Source organism: Stenella coeruleoalba, assembly GCF_951394435.1.
Source record: "Stenella coeruleoalba genome assembly, chromosome: 15".
Taxonomy (NCBI): domain Eukaryota; kingdom Metazoa; phylum Chordata; class Mammalia; order Artiodactyla; family Delphinidae; genus Stenella; species Stenella coeruleoalba.
The window spans coordinates 18531469-18554290 of NC_137161.1; the positions used below are offsets into that span (position 1 = coordinate 18531469).

The 22822-nt window shown below is 60.2% G+C and overlaps 2 protein-coding genes across 3 annotated transcripts; one reads left to right on the plus strand and one right to left on the minus strand.

The window, feature by feature from the left end:
- Positions 1 to 1822: 1822 nt before the first annotated feature.
- On the plus strand, positions 1823 to 7201 carry EMILIN3 (elastin microfibril interfacer 3; the record flags this gene model as incomplete). Of its 2 annotated transcripts, none has more annotated exons than XM_079946496.1 (4): positions 1823 to 2370; positions 3645 to 3767; positions 4929 to 5152; positions 5415 to 7201. In XM_079946496.1, exons 1-4 carry the CDS (start codon positions 1979 to 1981, stop codon positions 7199 to 7201), a joined length of 2526 nt encoding a protein of 841 aa, XP_079802622.1. In that variant the 5' UTR covers positions 1823 to 1978. The 2 variants fall into 2 exon arrangements, with proteins under 2 accessions (XP_079802622.1, XP_079802623.1); XM_079946497.1 differs by having other exon boundaries at positions 2212 to 2370; positions 3694 to 3767.
- A 1905-nt stretch (positions 7202 to 9106) lies between these two features.
- Positions 9107 to 20608, minus strand: LPIN3 (lipin 3). The gene is made up of 19 exons (XM_079946498.1): positions 20408 to 20608; positions 19203 to 19298; positions 17995 to 18260; positions 17706 to 17789; positions 17058 to 17178; positions 16549 to 16891; positions 15551 to 15650; positions 15262 to 15410; positions 14766 to 14859; positions 14626 to 14695; positions 12960 to 13052; positions 12837 to 12883; positions 11964 to 12102; positions 10861 to 11009; positions 10582 to 10668; positions 9997 to 10149; positions 9663 to 9777; positions 9471 to 9574; positions 9107 to 9289 (listed from the first exon to the last, which is right to left on the minus strand). The coding sequence occupies exons 1-19, from the start codon at positions 20591 to 20593 to the stop codon at positions 9145 to 9147; spliced, it is 2541 nt and encodes an 846-aa protein (XP_079802624.1). The 5' UTR covers positions 20594 to 20608; the 3' UTR covers positions 9107 to 9144.
- Between the last annotated feature and the right edge of the window lie 2214 nt (positions 20609 to 22822).

The following is a 22822-nucleotide window of genomic DNA, read 5'->3' on the forward strand; positions in this document are numbered from 1 at the left end:
TTGCTGGGATCAGAAACCCACTGGAGCTGGCTCAGGTGAAGTGGGTTATGGAGGCAGACAGAGGAAGCCAGTCACCAAATGGCAACTCACCGTACTTCTCCCTGAGTACATAGCCCCTCCACTCTGCCCCATTCTCCTCCTGCAAGCTCTCCTCCTCAGCTTCCCCATAACTCCTGCGGAGCTATGGCTACAGGGTGCCCTGGCCTGTCCTCTCACTAACCCCTCAGGGACCCTGTAGTGGGTTGAATGGCGTTCCCGCAAAATTCATGTCCACCTAGAACCTTAGAATGGGACCTTATTTGGAAATAGGGTCTCTGAAGATGTAATTACTTAAGATGAGGTCAGACTGGATTAGACTGGGACCTAAATTCAATGACAGGTGACCTCGTAGGAGGAGAGGACCCAGAGACACAGAGAGACGAGGGCCTTGTGAAGAAGGCCATGCAGAGACAAGAGAGAAGGCCACGTAAAGACAGAAACAGACACTGGGAGATGCAGCTACAAGCCAAAGAGTGCCAAGGATGCCAGAAACCACCAGAAGCTGCAAGAGACCAGGAAGGAATCTTCCCTGTGGCCCTGCTGACACCTTGATTTCAGACTTCTAGCCTCTAGGATTGTGGAAGAATACATTTCTGTTGTTTGAAGCCACTATATTTGTAGTAATTTGTTACAGCAGCCCTAGGAAACAAATAGAGTCTCCACCTGGAAGCCGGATCGCCCTCAGCCTCTGCGTTTCAATTTCAAAACCCAGGAGAGAGAACAATTGGCCTGCTTGGCTCAGGTGTGCGCCGGCCTCACCCCTGCTCCAAGACCCGCAAGCCAGCACGGCTGGGAGAGGGCAGGGGTGCAGATGTGGGCTTCAGACCTGCCCTAGTCCAGCACCCCTGATAGCATCGCTTTCCCCAAAGGGTGTGAATTCACATCTCAAAGTCCGGTTGGAGAGAGGCCTCTCCAGGTGTGCCTCAGAGTTCTGTGCTTTCTGCACACCTGTCTTTACTTGGGGAAAGACCCAGGTGGCTGTGATCATCTGTGTGGATAAGATCAAGCCAGGAAGAAGCGGCAGTCTGTTGGAGGACAGAAGCAGGACTCGAAAGGCTTTTTGCAGCTTAGAAAGCCAACAAGATGACATTGAATGAGGATGGCTGTAAAGGTCAACTCTTGGGTTCCAAGAGTCAGTTTCACAAGGGAAATATGGAGGAAGCCTGACTTAACAGCAACTCCTTGTGAGAAAGACCGAAAGGTTTTCTTTGACCAGACGCTGAAAATGGGCCAGTGCTGCAGTCCAGCCTGCTAAGAGCTTTAGTTGCACAAGGAGAAGCAGAGCACCTTTGGCGGGGCTGGAGGGGTGACAGGCGTTCAGGACTCCGTGCAGCCAGAGACCTGAGAGAGACAGAGGTAAGATGCACTCCACCAGGAAACCAGAAGGACAGCCTGGCCACCAAACGGATTGCGGAGGGTTCTCGAGCACAGAGGGGTTAAGTTGTCCGGGGAGGGGTAGGCAGAGTTATCAGATGTCCTGGGCACCCTGGAACAATGACGCTGCGGGGAGGCAGAGCTAGCCAACAGGGATGATCTGGGGCCTATTCCAAGGAAGTGGCTGCGAAGGTGTTGCTGGCCCGTCCCCAAACACGGTCATCTCAGCTTCAGAGCCCCGGGCCGCGGTTCCCGGGCGCACACGGGTTTTTAAGAGCAGTGTGTCCAGCGGGTGGGCGTTCTTAGACGGCCCCGCGTCCAGGCCGGCCCCAGGGTTCTGGCTCTGCTTCTCGCCCGGGTGCACGCGGGAGACAGTGGCGGATGGGTGATGGGTGTGTTTGGGGGGCCTCCCGGGGTAAGACAGCCTGCGCCCCTGCCACTCCGGGGCTGCTCTCTTCTTAACCTCTCGCTCGCGGGCGGCCCCTCGGGCGTCAGCTCGGAGCTGGGGCGGGGGGCCGGCGGCGGAGAGGGGGCCGGCGGAGGAGAGCGACGCGGCCCCAAGTTTATGCTAATCAGCGCAGAGCCCGCCTCCCGCCTCCCCTCGGCGGCCCCAGGCGCGAGCAGCGCCGGCCACTCGGCGGGACGCAGCCGCCGCGAAGCGCCAGGCGGCCGGGCCAGCGAGCTCCGGGGGCCGCGACCGGCGGCGGGACCCGGGCGGGCGAGCGGCGGGTGGGCGGGCGCACACCCGGCGGGGACCCGCGCGGGGCCAGGTGGAGACCCGGGGGCCGCGATGGGTCGCCGCCGCCTGCCGGTCTGGCTGTGCGCCGTCGCGGCGCTTCTCTCGGGGGCGCAGGCCAAGGGCACCCCGCTCCTCGCGCGGCCCGCGCCGCCCGGTGCCTCCCGCTACAGCCTCTACACGACGGGATGGCGCCCGCGGCTGCGCCCGGGGCCGCACAAGTAAGCGCGGGCCGCTCCGCGGGCGGGAAGCGGGAGGGATGGGCCCGGGCGAGGCTCCCACCTGCCCCGGGCGCGCGCGGGGGCCCCGGGCACCCCAGGACGAGCCCCCGCCCGGGCGGGCGCCCCACGGTCCGGGGGCCTGCGGGGCTGGCGAAGGAAAAGAAGCCGAGGGGGCCTGGCGCGGCGGCTGGGGTACTGGCAGTGCCCGCGGAAACCTTTCCAGAGAAGTAACATTTTCCAGCTGCTCTGTGTGCAGACTCCGGGCGCAGTGGACCAGGTGGAGGGAGAGGAGGGAGGGAGGGAGGGCGGGCGGTCCGCGACGCGGAGCACGCGGGGCCACCCCCATCCCGTGCCAGGGCCTCTCATCTCTCCCCTGCCCCGCCAGGTGGGAGATGGAGGCCGTGCACCCGGCGGCTCGACCCCTCCCATGCTCAGCCTGGACCCCTGCGACCCTTTGGGAGGCCCAACGTGGATGGGCGGCAGAGCTGGTGGGGGCTCCTGGGTCCTGGGCCCGTGTTGTGGCTCCAGAGCCCAATAGCAGCCCACAGGTGGTCGGCTTATGCCAGGCAGTAGCCTCCCTAGCCCTTGTGTCCTCCCCTGGCTCAGCTTCTGGTCTTTAGTAGCTTCAGGTGAGTTAGGGCCTCTGCCTGGGGTGCTAGCTGAATGTGAACTCTAGCTGAGTTTGAGAGGTATTGTAGGAGGAGTGTACCCAGCCCATGGCTGACACTCAGTAGGCCTGGGCACATCAGAGCAGGCTTCCTGGAGGAGGTGGTACAAAAAGTGATCTGAGAGGGAGGAACCAGAAGCAAAGGCAGGAGTGGGAAAACTACAGGGTGGGGGTCAGTCGGGAGGAAAGATGAGAAGTGTGGTCTCAAAGGCAGTATGTTGGGATCTCAGAAGCTTCAATGCCGAGATGAGGAGTTGAGAGCCAGTGAAGGAGTTGGAGGAGGGTGGGGAGTGTGGCAAGGCTCTTGAGGGGGATCCAGGGTGGGCCTCTTCCCCAGGCAGGGAGGCAGCTGCACTGGGCTCCTGGTTCAGTACAGCACTTACTTAGCCCAGTGACCAGCCCACTGGCGAGGCTGGGATTGGAGAGACCAGCAGTGGGGCAGGACCCCAGGCCAAGGGCCCTGGATCCCAGGAACAAGAAGAAGGGGCAGAGGAGAGATGGGAGTCTGGTCTCCTTCCTAGGCCCACAGCTGGGGGAGGGGAGGAGTAGAAGCCTCAGTGGGCCTGGCACAGGCCAGATATTCCAAGGATGCCATTTCCCCCTGCAGGGCCCTCTGTGCCTACATTGTACACAGGAATGTGACCTGTGTCCTACAGGAGGGAGCGGATAACTACATAAAGGCTGAGTACCGGCAGTGTGGATGGGGGACCAACTGCCCCGGGACAGTCACGTGAGTGCACCCCCATCCCACCGACTCAGGATCCCTGGGCATAAGCCCCAGGCCTGCCTTCAGCTGAGGGCAGCAGCCAGCCCCACAAGGGTTGTAACTCCTTGGACTCCAAAGAGCCTACCCCTGCCCCAACACAGGCCATTTGGAGGGGGCCGCCGGGGGGCCAGGTCAGGCTTGGTTGGAGCCCCCAAGGGGACCCAGGGGAGGGCTCCCAGGGGAGAAGCAGTGCAAGGCAAGGAAGAAGCAGCAGAGGCACAGGGGGGTGGCTGGGGACAGGGGAGAGCAGAGGATCAACAGCAGCAATGGTTGATCCCTGGGTAGACCCAGGGAGGGTTGTGGTGACTGTGGAGAAGGCAGGCCAAGGGTGAGAGGAGGGAAGCCAGACTTCTGGGGCTTCAGCCAGACAGGTGGGCTGTGAGGACGTGTTGCATGCAGGTGTGATGTACTTGGAGACGTTCAAACATGTGTCTGAAAACAGACCTGTTTATTCCCATGTGTCAGTGGGTAAACAGGTACACGGCTGAACAGGGGAGAGAGTACACGTGGTGAGCTCTGCCCTGCACCCCTGGGCCTTCCCCGCTGTGCTCATAATCAGAGGTGCCATTCCGCCAGCTTCCAGGACCAGAGCTGAATTCCCAGAGTAGGCCAGGAAGGAGGGGAAAGAACTAAGTGGCCCCCAGGTAGGGAGTGGCCCCCAGGCAGTGTGAAGGGCTGCCTGCCCCAGCTCCAGTGCTGTACCCCTCATCCACCCAGAGGGAGGGGCTGGGGTTTTGTCAAAAGTTTTCAAGGTACCCCCAAAGCCAGAGTGGAATTTCTGATGGCAGTATGAGCCACAGGGTGTCCAAGTGGTCTTGGGAGTCTTGAGGCTAAATTCCCACTAGCCTTTCCCCAAGCAAACAAGATGGGGTAGGGCTTCTACCTGCCCCCTCCCCTAACGCATCTCTGAGCCTCTGCAAGGCCTGCTTCCACCCTACCGCCTGTCACCTTAAGCACAGAAGAAGGAAAAATGCTGATGGTGTAGTGAAGCTGGGAGACATCTAGACCTTCTGCCAGTGTCTGGAGTGGCCCTGGACCCCAGCCAGGGGGCAAGGTCACTTGCCAGGAGGCAGGAGCCTCAGCCCACAGGTACAGAGCCCTGCCCTCTGCCCGCCCCTGGCCCAGGTACCGCACAGTGCTCAGACCCAAATACAAGGTGGGCTACAAGACAGTGACCGACCTCGCCTGGCGTTGCTGCCCCGGCCTCGCTGGAGAAGGCTGCCCCGAGCATCTCACGGACCACGCGGCCGCCCCACCTCAGCCGGAGCCTGAGCCCCAGGTTCCCTCGGGGCAGGTGGGCCCAGGCCCCAGGCCCCTTCCTTCTAGCAGAGCAGCCTCCAGCCCCCACGGTGAGTCTGCCCATGGAGACCCTCGCCAAGGTGATCGGTTTCTGGGGACTGACACAAGCTGGCTGAGCCCGATCAGGGCTGGGGAGGGTGCGTCTCGTGTTGGACGTGGGGGTGAGCCCCTAGAGCCCCCTCCCACAGCTGGGGGAACCATACCCAGCAAGGCTGGCTCAGACCAGAAAACCTCTCGGGTGGCCCGGCAACAGGACGAGCTGAGAGAGCCAGGCCAGTGATGACCCTGGGGTTCTCTCCTCCTCTTTCCCAGGAAGGAAAGGCCCAGGGCTGTTTGGTGAACGGCTGGAACGCCTGGAGGGTGATGTCCAGCGCCTGGCACAAGCATATGGTACCCTCAGTGGCCTGGTGGCCAGCCACGAAGACCCCAACAGGGTGACTGGTGGCTCCAACGCTCCTGCTGCCCCTGTGGGCTTTGGGGTCATCCCCGAGGGGTTTGTGAACCCCAGAGACAGAGCTGGAGGACCACTCACTCCTCCTCTGGATGAGATCCTGAGCAAGGTGACAGAGGTGAGCAACACACTCCGGACCAAGGTGCAACTGCTGGACGAGGTGCATGGACTGGCCCTCGGCCATGAGGCTCACCTGCAGCGGCTGCGGGAGAGCCCCCCATCTCCGCTCACCTCCCTGGCACTGCTGGACGAGTATGTGGACCGACGGCTGCACCGACTCTGGGGGAACCTGCTGGATGGCGTCGAGCAGAAGCTGCAGGGTGTCCAGAATGCGTGCGACCTACAGGTGCAGGAGGTGCGGCAGCAGTTTGAGGAGGGCCAGGCGGCCAGCCGGAGGCTGCACCAGAGCCTGGATGGCCGGGAGCTGGCCCTGCGCCGGGAGCTCTCACAGCTGGGTACCCGGCTGCAGGGCTTGGGCGTGGCTGGCAGGGGCAGCTGCTGTGGCCAGCTGGCCTTGATCAGTACCCGCGTAGACAGCCTCGAGAGGAAGCTGCAGGCAGTGACCGAGGCCCAAAGGGGCCACAGCCCCCCCGACGGGAATGACCTCACACGGCTCTCTGCTGCCATGCTCGAGGGGGGCGTGGATGGGCTGCTGGAGGGCTTGGAGACCGTCAACAGCACAGAGGGTGGAGCCAGGGGCTGCTGTCTGGGGATGCAGGAGGGGGGCTGGGGTGTGCGTGGCTTCCACACCATGCTGGAAGAGCGCGTGCAGAGGCTGGAGGAACGCCTGCTGACGCTGGCTGGGGAGCCGAGCCACGATAGCGCTCCTGCAGGCAGATCGGCTCGCCCGCTCGTGCAGACGGAGCTGGCGGTGCTGGAACAACGGCTGGTTTCACTGGAGGCCTCGTGTACCCCTAGGACCACCCTAGCCATCCTGGACAATCTCGTGGCCGAAGTGAAGGCCTGGCAGAGCCGGAGCGAGGCCCTCCTACGCCAGGTGGCCAGCCATGCGGCCCTGCTCCAGAAGCTCAATGGCACCGTGGCTGAGGTCCAGGGGCAGCTGGCAGAAGCAGCGGGCAACTCCCTCCAAGGCGAGATCACCCTGCTCAAGGTCAATCTGAACTCTGTGAGCAAGTCGCTCACGGGCCTCAGTGACTCTGTCAGCCAGTATTCTGATGCCCTCTTGGCCGCCAACACATCCCTGGATGAGCGGGAACGCAAGGTGGAGGCTGAGGTCCACGCCATCCAGGAGCAGGTCAGCAGCCAAGGCTCGTGGCTTCGGGCCGGACACAGGCAGGTCCTGAGCCTGCGGGGGCAGCTGGAACAACTCAAGGCCGGCGTGGCCAGTGTGGCTGGCAGGCTGAGCCGCTGCCAGGACACGGCCCAGGAACTGCAGCTTGCGGTGGGTCACTTTGACCAGAGGGTGGCGCAAGTGGAAGGTACCTGTGGGAGGCTGGGCCTGCTGGCTGCGGGCCTGGACAGCTTGGCGGCTGAGTCCCTTGGGCCCAGGGAGGGCCTGTGGGACCACGTGGACCAGCTGAACCGCACGCTGGCCCAGCACGCAAAGGACATTGCCCGCCTCCGGGATGACCTGCTGGACTGCCGGGCCCAGCTGGCCGAGCAGGTCCGGGCAGGGCAGGCCGACTAGGTGGGCTGGACAGGCCAACCCCCAGATCCCGCCAACCCTGGGGACCCTCCCCCAGAGCCCAGCCTTGCCTAGCAGTGCCTCCCAGCCTCCCCTGGCCAGCGCGGATGCCATTTCAGAGGGCCTTGAAGGAACAGTGTGGGTCCGGCTCCACCTGACTGCCCAGGCACCAACTGGGCAATTCAGGACTGCGGTCAAGGCCAGGACGTCATGCCTGAAGGCCGGGGTGGCCCCAAGAGACTGCACCACCCACGGTCTGCAAATCGCTCTTCTGCAGACACACCAGTTAGCATCTGCGCAGACCTTCAGGTCCGTTCTCGGACAGCAGTCTCTCCGCATCTCCCTTCGCCTGTGGACAGCAGCTCCAAGCCCTTAGAGGCTTCTCAGCCACCTGGGCTTGGTTTCTTCAGGAAGGTCGTGCCCACTGGCACTGTCCTCCCACCTGGCAGCTTCAAGGATGCTGTTCCTGAACTAAGGACCAGAGGTTTCCACCACCCTGCGGGTCCTTCAGGACAGAACGGAAACACAAGGACTCAGTGGAGAGTTCTCTTTATTCCTTTTGATTCTCTCCCAAGGTGAGGGCTTAGGCAGCCGCGGATTCCCGGAGGAAAGGATGGGGTCCAAGTGATCTGTTTGGAGACGCCTCCCACTGTAATTTATCCTTTTCGTTCCCCTCCCCAAAGATGTTTTTGGGGTACTCTGGTCCCCACGTGATCCTCTCCTTCCCACTTGGAGGAGAATCTCCCTCCACCCCAGGTTAGGGCCTCTCTCCAAAGGGTGGCCCTCATGCACATCATGGCCTGAATGAGGCCAGACCCTGCGCAGGAGGCCACAGCTGGAGGAAAAGGGCTCCAGGCCTAGTTTCCAACATCCTTGGAAAACCCCAGCCCTGCCCGGATGTTCACAAGGTGGTGAGAAATTCAGGTATGAAAACATGAGGACACAAGCGTTCGTCTGGCCTGCGTACGCCCCAGAGGCCCATCCCTGCTGAGGTTCCCAGCCTCAGTTTCCCCACAGCAGCTCGGGCCCTTCCATGGTGTTTTGCAGGTCCCTGCAGCCCCACCTTCTGGGTTCCTGACATTTGGTGTTCTGCCCCCCACTTTGGTGCCGTTGGGGGAGGGCAGGCCTGGATTAAAGCTTTTAGCCTGTCTAAAGGAATTTTCTTCCCCAAAGGCAGTAGGCGGGAAGGCTGCAGTGGGGTGTCAGCCCTGCTCCTTGGGCAGAAGCTCACTCAGCAGCTGTGCGGGCAGTGAAATGACTGGCAAAGGCTGGGGGAGGCCAGGCACCTGCCCTGGCAGGGTTTGGGGCTGTGTCCTCAGCAGGGGTGTGAGGAGGGGCAGGGATGGCAGCTGGGTATGTACTAGGCCAAGTGGGAGCCACACCCCCTCAGCCCTGGCACTGCCCTGGGATCCCCCCTTCCCAGATGTTGGGGGGGCCCTAGAGTATCTGGGGTTGGGATGTGCTGAGATAATCAGGGCACCAGCGTGGGAGAGCAGTGATGTCTGGCTCCAGAGCTATGGGAAGGGGCCAGGGCTATGTAGGGTCTAGCTTCAGAGGGTATGGTCCAGGCTCCCCAAAGTGGGTCGGGGGAATATTTCTTCCCTGATTGTTGGCTGCCACGAACCCTTTCCTGGGCTTACAGGTCTCAAACCTCATAGGGGCTTCCTTCTTGTCTCTGTCCTATCAGGAGTTGAGGCAGGGTCCCAGGGTGACAGGGACAGATATCAAGGGTATGGAGAATGCTGCAAGGACCCAGTCACTTAATGGCTACAGGGCAGGGCCATGCTGAGGCCTGTAGCACGGCTCAGCTGGCAAAGGCAGGGGACAGGAGAGGCCACAACTAGCCCGCAGCCCCCTCCTCCCCTTCAGTGGGTTGGCCCTGCAGCATCCAACTTCCAACCCCCATGCCCTGGGACACACAGTCCTGGGGAGCAGCCAGGGCTCGTTCAGGCCAAGGTGTCGAGGTCCACAGGGGCCAGTGGCTCCCGCCAGTAGCAGAAGTTGCTGTATTCAGGGCTGGCCAAGTCTGTGCTGGGGCCACGGGCCACAGGTGGGAAGAAGAGTTCGGCCACCTCACCGAGCCGTTCGTACCTACGGGCAGGAGGCGCTGGAGTGAGGCTCAGCCGCTGCCGGGCTTCAGCCCCACCACGGCAGGTGGAGGGGTCCTTCCCGGGAGCCCTGGGCCGGGGAGGGGTCCCCGGCGGGGGCGGGGTGGCACTGGGTCCCAGGGAGAGGCGGGGCTGGGGAGGCACGTGGCAGGGTTTGGCCTCACGTGGACTTGTGATTCTTCATGAACTCCTGGCTGAGCTCTCCTCGGGGGTTGACTGTGAAGATGCGGGATGTAGGCAGGCCGACCTGCCGGTAGGCAGTGACATCCTACAGGAGACAAGGAGGGGTCGGTGGGCTGGGAGGTGTGGAGAAGGTGGCTCAGGCCCCCCGCCCCCGCCGTGGAGGGGACACTCACATTGGGCCTGTTCCCAAAGGCGGCATAGAAGGGCTGTTTCTGGGGCAGAAAGAGCTGCTGGATGTCACTCAGGCAGGCAATCTTGAACACCTCTGGCTTCTTCTCAATCACCTCCCTGCGGCAGTCGGGGCCATGGGCAGGGAAGGGGTTAGCGACCAGAGGATGGCAGGGTGAGGTGACAGTGCTGGTGACAGGGTCTGACCCAGTGGACATCTGAGCGAGGTCTGATGCTGGCCCAGCCTGGGCTGTGCAGGGCTGGCAGTGGGCCTGTGCAACCCCCTGCTGGGCTGTGGGCTCACGTCCCATGGGGAGGTTACCTGTGCGGGGCGGTTACCTGTGCAGGGCAGAGAAGAGGCTGCTGGGAGACAGCAGGATGGGGCCCTCAGGGAGGCCACAGCCCCGCTCGCTCACCCACTGCAGGTACCCCTTGGTGAGGTCAGCCATGCCGATGGCCCGTGCCGAGCAGTACAGGAACTTGTACCCATTTCTGGGGGCGGGACAAAGGGGTAGCGCAGAGCCGTCAAGAGACCAGCCATCCCCATCTCGCCTTCTGGGCTTCGGCCAGCTCAGCCCAACCCTGGAGCCTCTGCAAGGAGGGGACTTAAGAGCTGAGCCAGGGCTGAGAGGGAGAAGAAGCGTGCACAGAGTCCTGAGGCCCAGGTGGACCAGGACAGGTGAGGACTTGGGCAAGTCTGTAGGCTTTGCCTACGGCAGGAAGGCCAGCAGCTAGACTCAGAGCCCGACCGCAGCCCCAAGAGACGAGTCTTTCACAGGAGAACTGAGGACCAGTAGGTCTCAGCACTCCAGGGACCTGCCCTGGTCTCCTTCCCTGTGGGTCCCCAAGCCTGGCTTCCCGGGGCTGAGGCCAGGCCATTCCTCCCTCCCTGGGGTCCCACCCCAGCCCAGTCCAGGCACTCACAGGTGGATTTTGTGGTAGAGACTAGTGATGCCCTGATGTGTCCAGTCTTTCCCCAGCTGGGGTAGAATGTGGCCCAGGACATCCGACCTAGACCCAGAGTGATGGTCACGCCAAGGCAGCCTCACGTGGCCCTCCTGCTCTGTGGGTGTGGCCCCGCCCCCATCCCAGGATGGCCCATCGGGAGGGGAGGGCCTCTCTCCCTGTCCCCCCTCCCCCAGCACAGAGGGAGGCGAGTCCCCAGGCCCTCCCTCTCCCCCTCCACAGCCGACCGGGTCTCACTTGGTGATGGTACCATCAATGTCTGAGATGATCACCCTGTCGTCCCATTTCCACAGGTAGATGGTGGCCCTACAGCGGCAGGTGCCCTGGTACTGGGTGGTCACGCTGAAGACCACCTCGTTGGCACCTTCTTGCAGGTTCAGGCGCCGCTGAGGCCAGGCAAGGGGGGAACTGTGAGCTGCCGCAGCTGGAGGCTGTCCGCCCACCGCCAACCCCCCCAGAACTGTGGCCTTCCATCTCCATGGGCCTCTCTTTCTCCTGTTCCTCCCAACTCAAGAACCTTCCTGAGCTCAGCAGAGACAGCCATGTAGGCAGAAGGTGGCTCAAGGAGGAGGTGAGGGGTGCTGGTGGGGCCTGCAGAGCTCCAGGCACAGGAGCTTTGAGATGACGCTCCCGGACCAAGCCTGGCCCATGACCCCGTCCAGGTTTCTCAGGTCAGCCTTGGGGCCAGCACTGCTCTGGGCAGAGGGGCCCCTGTGGGGATCTTCACAGGCAGCCTCCTGCCTGGGGCTAGGGTACCTGGGACATCCCCGCCAAAGAGAGACCTAGCCCTGTCCTTGGTCCACAGATAAGGATCAGGGCAGTTCTTAGCCACAGCCTGCGACCTGGCTGACCCCGAGTTGGGTGTGAGCCCCAGGGAACCACACAGGGCAGCCACTCTGTACCAGGTGCGCCAGACTCTCCTGGGCACCTCTCTGACCACAGAGTTCCACTCAGGAAGAAGACATGACAGGAGCCACAGTTACTCCGAGGTGTGAGTTGGGGGCCTGGGGTTGCCAGAATCGGAGAGGCTGTCATGGGCCGTTTGGTTCCTGTAGCTCCCAAAGGCAGGCCCAGAGCCAGCCAGCCCACCGCAGGTAGGTATATTAAGATGCCATAAGAGGGGGCTTTTCTAGCGAGAACATCCAACAGAGAATGGGCTGGCACGTGAAGAAGCGGCACAGAAAGCTGTCCCCGGATGACGCAAGCAGAGGCCGGCAGGCGGCTGCCACAGGGATGGATTCGGGGCTTTGCGGAACACCAGCCGTTCCTCAGCTGGGCCCTGAGGGCCTCGGGAACACCGTCCTCTCAGGCCCGCCACTCCCACACCTGCACACACTTACAATCTGATTGGAGGAGAGGCGGAGGGACTTCTTGTAGGTAGGAGTGTGGGCTGGAGGCGAGAGGGGTGGGGAGGGGGCCTCCAGAAGGATGGGGCTGTCGGGGGCATCGTCCTCACTGCTCGGGGCTTCCGTCTTCTCCCTGCGGGCCGCCCGGCGCTTGAGCCACTTCCCCCAGCCAAGGCCTTCACTCCTGTAGATGCCCACCCCTCACCCAGGCCGCAAGGAGCCTGCTGCTGGTCTCTGCCCCTCTAAGGACCCCTCCCTTTAGGTGCCACCCATTTTGGGGGTGGCAGCAGACATCAGGAACCAGGCTAGTAGTCTACACCCAGAACGGTGACTGCAGAGCTGGAGCAGAGACCCGGGGCGCCCAGGACCCAGGCCGCTCTCCACAGCTAGGATGCTGGTACCTGCTTTGGGGATGTGCACCAGAAAAATCTAGAATTGCATCGTGGCCAATCCCACCTGCTGTGGGAGGCAGTCAGCCCGTCCTTGATCACCCCCCACCCAGCCTTGGACATCCTGGGTCACTTCAGACATGAAAAAAGGAAGCAAGGTCAGCTGGGGCCAGCTGGCCCCTGGTGGAGAGAGGAAGCCCTTCTCCGCCTTCGTATGGTAGCCCTTTGTCTGGGCCGGGAGTCTGGGTACCCATTCCAGCCCTGCCACTTCCCGGCTGCGAGAACTTTGGTGTATCTAGGCTTTCCCATCTGTGACATGGGGACATGTCCCAGGAGAAAGAAGAGGTGTAGAAGTGATTGCAGAGGGACAAAGACATGCCACGGCAGGGGAGGGGTTCTGGCTCCACTGCCGCTCCCACAGTGATCTTTCCCAGGCTGAGCTCCAGCTGCAGAGCCCCAGGCAGGAGATCCAGCTCACCCCAGCTGCTGCTGCCGCGCTGCGGTTTTCTCCCTCCGGACTCTGCACTGTGGGGAGAATATCCATCTAGTGAACCCCGCCTCCTGCCTGTGCCGGCCCCGCCCTGTGGACATGACCACCCACCTCCTTGGCCGGAAAGTCCCTGCATCGCCAGGAAAACCACCACCGCCCTCCCTTCCGGGGCATCTTTTCCTTCTCCAGCTTGTCCACGGTGCTCTGCAGGCAGATGAAGGCCATGGCATTTTTTCCTGTACCACAAAATCCCACCTTACGTTGCCCTTGGGGCCCCCATGGGCCCAGAGTCTGGGGCTGACCCTACAGCAAGGTGCTACCAACATCTGGAGGCTAAAGAAGCATCCTCACCCCCATCTTGGGATTCTGAGCACTGGTTCAAGGAGATGAGCATGGGAGAACAAGGGCCACCTCTGCCCGCCTCCACTCCACCCCAGCCCTGACCCCCCCCGCCCCCAGCTCTAGACCAGCCTTGGCCTGGCCTCCAGACCTTGTGGCTCAGTCTCCCTATTCCAGTAGCTAAAGGCAGCGCTTTGGGAGACTCTCAAGATCTGGGTCTCCCTGCATGATGCCACCAACTGGTGGCAGGGACAGTCTAGTCAGTACCACCCTCAACCTCCAAGACCAACATGGGCAATTCCTAAGGTCAGTGATCTATCCCGCGAACAGCCTCCCTCTCTGCTTGTTACCGTCATTGTCTGGTGGGGACAACATGACCCTGCGAAAAATTCTGATTAGATTTGTGCTAGATAAATCCAGGGAGGGCCCAGGCCCACCTAGGAGACATATCAGCTTCCTGCAAACACAGAATGGAGAACCCAAGTCGAGGAAAACAGCCAGGGTGTCCACTGGGGCTGGGAACAGGCTGGGAGAGTTTTCCCCTAGGTGGTGGGTCTCTCTGGGTAAGGTGAGGAAAGCCAAGCATGGGGGGACCCTCTCTCTTCCCACAAGCTCTGGGTCCTTGCTCCAACCCAGAACCAGCCAGAGGATAGAGCTGAGCTTCACCAAAGGGAGGCACCAGCTGTCAACATCAGGTGAGCGATGTTCTTTGGGCAAGCCAAGCCAGTAATGATGGGCCAGACCAGGGTGGGCACTGGGTGGCTCCCAGAGGGGCAGAAGGGGCAGGTGCAGGCCAGCCCTGCACAGGATAGAGGTTCTGGGAGGGACTATAGAGGCTGGTCCTTCCCACCTCTGAGCACCTGCACATGCTGTTCCCCACCCCTTGCCTACTCATCCTTCAGACCTCTACCCGGTGGGCGCTTGCTCAGCAAACCCCCAGACCTCTCCTTCCCAGTTGAATTTTATATTCATTTGGCTGAGTCTTTGATTAACTGTCTTCCTGTGAGGGCACGACTGTCCCCAGTCTGGGCCCGGCACACAGTAGGTACTCAACGACTGTGTGCTGATAAAGCAATCCCCTGCAGCCCAGCCTGGAGAGGGTCTCAGAGGACCTCCATCTCCCGAGACTGTCTCGCAGATCCCAAAACCTCCTGTTGAAGGCATGTCCCTGTCGCCTCTGGTTTGTCCTGAATTCCTTTGAAGTCAAGTCTAAATCCAATCCAAATGGATTCAGCCATGTCAGGAAACCAGGGAAGCGGGGGGTGCTTCGTCCACACAGCCTGGGGCAAGGCTTCAGAGGACCTGGGTCTCTTCTCTCAGAGTGGGTCCTGCAGCCCCAAGCCCATCTCTGCCCACCCTCCACTTCCTTGCCAAGGGCCCCCGACCCCAAGGCTATGGCCACGTCCCCCAGGAGGCCCAGGGGTGCTATAACCATTACCTTGGGCAAGTTTTTCTGGAAAGCTTGCAGGGAGAGGATCATGGAGGCAGCTACAGCCCAGTTATAATGCCTGGAGAGACAGATAGGGTGTTAGGGCCGTGGAGGGCGGGGCGATCCAGCGGCCCAGTCCCGATACCCACTTCTCGTTGATCTTCACCACCAGGTTCGGGTCGTCCAGGAGGCCGGGGTTTTGGGCGAGGTCCTGGTAGGAGACGATGTGCTGGTTGAACTTCTCTGGGCACAGAGACAGAGAGCGAGGGGTGAGGCCAGCACATCCCACGTGACCCGTTGCCCCCGCCCCTCCCGGCTGCCCCGCCTCTGCTGCTCAGGCCTCCTGCAACTTGGGTCTTCGACCTAGCAGGGCTCCTTGCTACCTGGGGTTCTGGCACCTGATGGTCCCACCCCAGGCACTTGCCATCCTGGATTCACAGGATAAGTCACAGCCTAGCATGACTTAGCATTTGCTTCACGGGGTCTTGGAGATGCCCAGGGCTTGCTGGCCCAGGGTGGGCTCCACAAACCCCAGAGTCGTGCACACCTCTGCTACCCCCCCACCCCGGGGTCTTCCCTCTCTTCTCCCGTCCCCTGGGCTCAGTGACAGTCCTTGGAGGGGTGGGGGGCCACAGTTGAGCATACCCACAGAGATGTCTCCGCTGTCAGCCAGCCCCCCCGAGAGGGACAGCACTACTGTGTCCGCTGTGTCCCGAGTGGGCTCTGGGTTGCAGTCCCCCAGAGACTTTTGGCTTCCGGCTTCACTCCACTTCCTGGCCCCCAGCCCACAGTCGCTGGGGACAAAGGGGCCAATAGTGACATGAATACAAGGAGGCTGGGAGGAGGGGCTGGAGCCCTCCCAGGCCCCTGATAGCCGACTCCTGGCCCCACAGGCCCCAATCCCAGGACACCCTGGCGTCCAGAACCCAGGCACCTCTGGGGGAAGTAAAGGGCTGCATTCTCAGAATCCAGGGAGGGCAAGTCATCCAGGTAGATTTCACTGGGGCCCAGGTGCTGGCTTCTCTTCAGGGAGCCTGAGAGCAGAGGAGGGGACATATGTAGACCTAACCCGTGAGGACTAGTGTTGTGATCAGTGTGCGTCCCCCTACCTTTGAATGCCTTAAGGTGGCACTGTCCAGTAGAACTTTCTGCAATGCTAGAAAAGTCCTATGTCTGCACTGTCCAGTAGGGTAGCTGCTGGCCACAGAAGGCTACTGGGCATACTTAAAATGTGGTGTGATGGAAAAATAGAATTTTAAGTGTTATTTAATTCTTTTTTTTCTTTTCGCCATGCCGTGTGGCATATGGGATCTTAGTTCCCCAGCAAGGGATCACACCGCACCCCTTGCAGTGGAGGTACGGAGTCTTAACCACTGGACCGCCAGGGAAGTCCTGCAAGTGTTATTTAATTTTAATTAATTTAAATTTAATTTAAAATAGCCACATATAGCCAGTAACTACCCATCTGGATAGCCCAGGTGCCAGCTTCCCCTCCCAACCCTCTCCCTGGCCTCGCTCAGGACACACCAGCTGCCTCAGTTCCTAGACATGAAACCTCTCTCCCTCCTCATGGCCTTGATGTTCTCTCTGCCTAGAATTCTCTTCCCCTGGTCCTCACTCGGCTGGATCTTTATGGCCCACGTCTCAGCTCAGGCATCACCCGCGCAGAGAGGCCATCACTGGCCACATGATTTAAATAGCCCCCGTCCCAACCAATGATTCTGTCCTGCGTCCCGCCGCCCCAACATCATGCTCCTCCTGTTATGCGTCTGTCATCTGTCTACCCCTCTGGACTGTGAGTCCCATGAGGGCCGGGGCCAGAAACAGTGCTCGGAACACAGGAGGTGCTCAAACATGCTTGAAATTCCAGAGTCCACCCAGGGGATAACGTGAGGCCAGGGCAGCAGTGGGAGGGGTCCAGCTATCACTCACCTTTCCTCCTGGAGATCCCCTCCGGCTGCCCTGTGCAAGCGGGGGCCTCCAAAGCAGCCCAGCTCCACGACTCAGAGGGAGGAGGGAGGCCCACATCCCCGGAACTCTGAGTCTTGGTTTCCTCTCTCTCAGGGGGCTGGAGAGGGGGACCCACCAGAGCAGGCACCTCCGTGTCAGGGTGAAGAAGGTGGGTGCCAGGCCCTGTTTGCAGGATTGGAATTCCCGAAGGGTCCACGCCAACCACAGAGGCAGAGGGGGTGCTGGGCGCCCCCTGAGGTGGAGAGGCTGTCTTGGAGCTGCCATCAGGGACCACTGAGGACGCGGGCCACTCAGCGTTGCCCACCTTCGATCAAACAAATGCGGGAAGACGGGGCGGTGCAGGGCCTGCCTCCCACACCCCAAAAGGCCTCAGGGAGGTGGCCCAAGTCTCAAGTCACTCCAGTCCTGACCCGCAGGGGCCACGGAGCTGCTGAAAGGTAAGGATGGAGGGTTGACACAGGGGAACTAACCTTAGGCAGCCTCCCCCAGGCCCACTGCATGTGGGACTCAGCTCTCAGGGGGATGGGTTCGGGGGTCCGCAGCTCCAGCTCCGAGTCACTCTTGGGGGATGTTAACCCACCCGTTGAGAGGCTGCAGGAAGCAAGAACTCAGAGGCCCCCAGGCCAGCCTGCCACCCCCTGCCGCCCTCCTTGGCCTGGGAAAATTTTTTCTGCAACACGTATTTATGCCTGTGTTGGATCCAGAATGTATAAGGAACTCCTATAAATCAACAATAAGAAGGCAATCCAGTAGAAAAACCAAAGCAAAACGAAACAATGGCAAGGCTGTGACTTCTCAACGGGTGTAGGGTTTCCACTAAGGGTGACGAAAAAGTTGTGGAATTGGATAAGGGGTGATGGTTGTATGACATTGTGAACATACTAAATGCCACTGAATTATGCCCTTTCAAAGGGTAAATTTTATGTTATGTGTGTTCTACCACAACAAAAAAAAATGGGCAAAAGACTTGAATGTCAACACTTTACTGAAAAGACACACAAATGGCTGGTAAACACAATAAATATGTTCTATGTCGTTATTCATCAGAAAAATGTAAATGGAGAGCCCTCTGAGACCTTGGCTTTGAGTCTCTGCCTGTAGCCCACCTGGACTCTCACCTGGCCTGGGGGGGCCGCTCCCCATCGGAGTAGGGGTAGATGTCTTTCGGCTGCGGTGAGGCCTCTCCTTCTGGCTGGACACTGCTGCGGGACCACAGGGAAATAAATGGTCAGTGATAGGACAGGCAACCTGGGCAGGGCATGGAAGCCTGGACATCAGGGGCTTGATGAAGCAAAGCAACTAAAGGCCAGAGAGGTCAAGGACCTAGCCCAGGGTCACACAGCATCAGCAGAGGACACTGTGCTTGAACCCCAAGTGGCATTCCTACACCCTCAACCCCCTACATACCCCGGGGGCTCCGGCCTCGGCTTTTCCAGCAGGGATAGCTCACTCCCAGTGCCTGCCTCCAGCTCCTCCGAACTAGAATCGGCTGCCACCGCGTCCTCCTTCCGCCTGGGTTTCCTCCTGCGACGCTTCTTCTTCCACCCCGTGGAGGCTGTGCCCGCGATGCTGGCCTCAGGCTCTCTGGCTGTGCCCAGGTGGGAGTCCGAAGGGAACCCAGACAGGCCCCCCCAAGGGATGGGTGATGTGCACAGGTGGGGAGGCATGTCTTCCTGTGGAGCAGATCGGGGGCAGGGCTGAGGGGTCTGCAGCTTGGGGGCAGGGGGCAGGAAAACAGGCCTGGAGGCTGGACAGAGCCAGTGGTAGCATGGCCTTGTAACTGTTGCTGGCCTCAATGTTCCCTAACAGAGATAAAGCGGCCCCAATCCCAGGGGTGCCTACACCTCTGGCAGCCCACGGCAACCACACAGTCCAGACAGAAACCTGGGCATCAGCCTCTCATCTCCCCTGCCCACATCTACCACAGCAGACACCTACTTCCCCTTTTAAGACTCAGCCAGGTGTCGCCTCCTCCAGGAAGCTTGCCCTGACTTTTTTCAGCCTCAGTTCCAGCCCCCTTCGCTGCAATAACCAAATAGTTCTTTCATCTGTTGTTTACATGTCTGTCTCCCAGGTTAGTCTGGGAACCTTCTTTTTTGGCAGGGGTCACCCCTCATCCAGGTCTACTGCTGTTTCTGGCCTACAGTAGAGTAGGGGCTCAATTATTAAGTTTGTCAAAACTTTAAGCACCTCTACTGGCTTCTGCTGGGCCCTGCCTCCCTCCTGCAAACACCCCTCTGGTCCTCCCCTGCTCCCACACTTCCATGTTCCAGCTGCCCTGAGCCGGCACCAGATCTACAACAAGCCATCTTATGCTTTCCAGTCCCGGCCATTGCTCGGCACCCTCCTCCTCTCCAAGCTGCCCAGGGAGGGCCTCCTTTTCCCCTTTCAGGGGCCCAGCTCAAGTGTCCTCTTCTGAGAAAACTTCCCCCCAAAAGCGCCAGCCCTTCCTGCCCCCATCCCTCCCCAGGGTCCACCAGCACGTCCTGACACCCCTGCCTCAGACCCTCGCCGATGGGGTCCTCCCCACAGTGGGGACGGTGACAAATCCCCAGGCCCCGCCTGGAGGGAACACTAGTGAAGAGACAGGGCCAGGCAGGCCCAGAGGCACTTACCACATCGCTCTCCAGCTCCTGGATGAAGAAGGCCTCCCCGCTGTCCCCCAGCTTCATGTGCAAGTCCACTGGCTCCCCATTGATCTCGATGTCTACCTGTAATGGGGCGTGGTGGGATGGGGCTCCCCACCGTCGGATCTTACTCCCATGCTTCAGTCCTCTGGACTCCCAGCTGGTCCTGGAGACACAGGCTCCCTGCTGCCCCAGAGCACTGCACTTTCTGGAACTCTCTCCCCCCAGACCTCGAGGAGCCCCCTGCTCCCCACTCTGAGGGTCTCTGCTCACCATCTCAGTATTCTTGTTTATGCCTTGGTTTCTGTGTTCCTCTCTCTCCCACAGCCCATAAGAACAAGAACACGATCCAATCTTGTCCCTGTGTGTCCCCAACCCGCAGAAGAGTGCCCGAACATTTGTGGGTAACATGAACAACAGTAAGAATGACACTTTCCTGGGCACTTCGTCCAGTGTGTTACATAGACCATCTTATTTAATCTTCACAGCAACCCCTGGCAGTACCTCCCATCATTATCCCCACTTTATAGATGAGGCAACTGAGGCTCAGAGGGGTTAAGTAATTCTCTGGGAATTACTATGAACCCAGAAGGTCTGAATCCACAACGCAAGCTCTTAACCACTTAGCTATACTGTCTCCCTCAAGGTTACACTCTCCCATTAGGATTCTGGAAGATTCACAGTCACCCCAGTGTGAAGAGGGTTTGGGCGCACCAAACCAGAACCAGAACTCAGTGCTAACAAAAATCTGTCACGTTCACCTGAGCCCCATGAAGACGGTGCCGGTTTCCTAAGAGTGAGGAGGTAATTTTTGAGTATCAGCCCCATGCCTCGCCCTGGGACAGTGTTACCACCTCTTATTTAATCACCAGGTAATGAGAGTGTATCAATTTGTTCAGGTGAGGTGACTTACCAGGAATACACAGGTAAGGTCTCAGGAAGCTGGAGCCAGGTCTGATGGCCCCAGTACAGAAGGCTGCCCCGCTGTGCTGCTTCCAGGGGAAAATAAGGGCCCTCCTGGACCAAAACCCCCAAACCAACCCAAAACCTTCCAAGAAAATACAAAAGAAGGGAAGCCTGTCCAGAGGACACATCCCTGCCCCAGGGAGGTTTGGTTCGTGTCCTGGGACTGTAGTGACTATCCCGGCTTCCTGAGTGCGCCCTGCAGAGGTCCCTCTACTGCCATCACTCACCACCTTCTCCCGCGAGCACAGGACGCCCAGCTTGCCGAAGCGCACGTGGAAGGGCGAGCACCGGAAGGAGCCGTCCGCCTGCCTCACCACCAGCACATCGATGCCCCCGCTCAGCGTGGCCGGGTTCAGGCCCCGGTACAGCCCCTTCCCAAACACAGTCTCTGCCAGCTGCCCCACGTAGTTCATGGCTGTGCTGGTAAAGGGAGGTGGTGCTGGGACCAAGGCCTGACCCACCGGCCTCCGTACAGGGCTCTGCAGCCTGACCCCTGGGACCCCAAGCTTACAGCGTGTGGCCCTCGGGGCACCTCTGCAGATGGGCAGCAGTGATGGGGTGGGAGGTGCGCCTGAAGACGTGGGCTCTAATCCCCACCGGCCGTGGGGCTCTTGGACGGCCACCTCCCTTCTCCAAGGGCTGCTGCCCACATCTGTCAAATCAGGGCACCGGGTAAGGCCATCCGGGGCGCTGTGAGCCTCTAAATGCCATGAGTAATGATAATGACCACAGCTCATTTCATCTTTACAACAACCTGCCAGGCTGGCCGAGCAGGTTTCATCATACCTGTTTACAGACAAGCCAGCCCAGGCTCAGAGAGGTGGAGTGACTTGCCCACGGCCACTAGTCAGGAGCCAGGGTTCACATACAGGCCTGTGTGATTGCAGAGCCCTCGGTGTGAACCACTGGGATGGCCCCAACTGTGGGGACAGGCACCCCTCCCTGAGGGGCAATAAGGGGCAGCCTCATGATAGATCAGGCCCAGGGCCCTGCTGGGTAACAGGTGACAGTCCTGAAGGCTGATCTCTTTCCAGGAAGTGGGGAGGAGGGAGCCTCAGTTTTTCCATCTGAGAAATGGGTTCAGCTGTCTTGCTGCCTCCTGGTCCTAGAAGTTGGAAGGGACCTTGCTGGGCTATTGTGGCTAATTTGTGGGGGGCCGGGGTGGGGGTACCTCAGGTACCTAAGGCTCTGCCCAGTTCTCAGATGCTTGCAGTAGGGCACCCCCTATAGCTGGGCCCAAACTACAAAATTTAAGGCTCAAACTCCAAAATTCTTCCCAGTCTCCCTGGGATACGTGGGAAGCCCGTCCATGGCCACAACCTGACCCCAGTGTCTCTAGGACATAGTTCTCAGCCCCCGACCCCTACTCCTCAGACCCACATTCAGGCCTTCGGCTGGCCCCTGGCCCACCAAAGCTGCTCCTTCTTCCCCCAGCCAGGCCGGTCCCTCCAGCGCTCCCACAACAGGCAGAGCCACCTCTACCCTGGCATGGTGCCCGCCCTGCCAGCTTCAGCTCGTCGCCCCTTCCCTGCTGGCCTCGCCAGTGGCCTAGGCCCTTCTGGCTGCCAGGACCCCAAACCATCCCAGCTCCACAGGGCATTTCCCTCTGACCTTGCAACAGAACCCCTGGAGCTCTGCCTGCCATGCAAGATCACCCTTCAAAAAAGTCAAGTGGGGGCTTCCCTGGTGGCGCAGTGGTTGAGAGTCCGCCTGCCAATGCAGGGGACACGGGTTCGTGCCTCGGTCCGGGAGGATCCCACATGCCGCGGAGCGGCTGGGCCCGTGAGCCATGGCCGCTGAGCCTGCGCGTCCGAAAGTCAAGTGACTTATCCAAACCTTATGAAGCTAATAAGCCGTAGATGGAGGGAGGGAGTGATGACTCATATCCTGGTTTCCTGATTCCATACCATGGTTCCTTCCCCTCCATGGTCCCCAAACCACACCACCATTGTCTGCAGAGAGGGCCGCCCAGCCCCCAGCCCACTTCTGCACAGCCCTGTAATGCCTCGCCACTCAAAATGTGGTCCAGGGCCCAGCATCACCTGGGAGCTGGTTAGAAACGGAGAGCTTCACAAACATAAGGTCCTGTGAGATTTGCTAAAGTGAAAATTTGGGATAAAAAATGAAACGCTTTGGACCCCGAAAACGTCACTCAAATTGAATACATCTTTTATCTGCAAGGCACCTGCTATGTGATAGGTGAAAACTCCCACTTTGGTTTCTCTGTCCCTAACACCAAAGTCTGAATATGGGTCTGGGGAGACAGACCGACTGACAAGAAGAAACATGTGGTAGGCAGGGCTCTAGACCACTGTGCCCAGGAAAAGCAGAGAAGACTCCAGAAGCTTCCAGGAATATAAAGAAGCACGCATGGGAGGGGCACACCGGGAGTGGGGGCAAAGTTCTGCCCAGCTGGCAGCCCAAGTCTGAGCTATCTGCTCTGCGGAGAGCCAAAGAGCAGGCAGTGGGTGGGTGGATGGGGAGGGGGCAGAGGAGACAGGCTCGGCTCCACCTACTACTGAGCTTCTCAACTTCGCCACCCCTGCTGCTTGGGGCTGGATCATTCTTTTTTGTGTGTGTGGTATGCGGGCCTCTCACTGCTGTGGCCTCTCCCGTTGCGGAGCACAGTCTCCGGACACGCA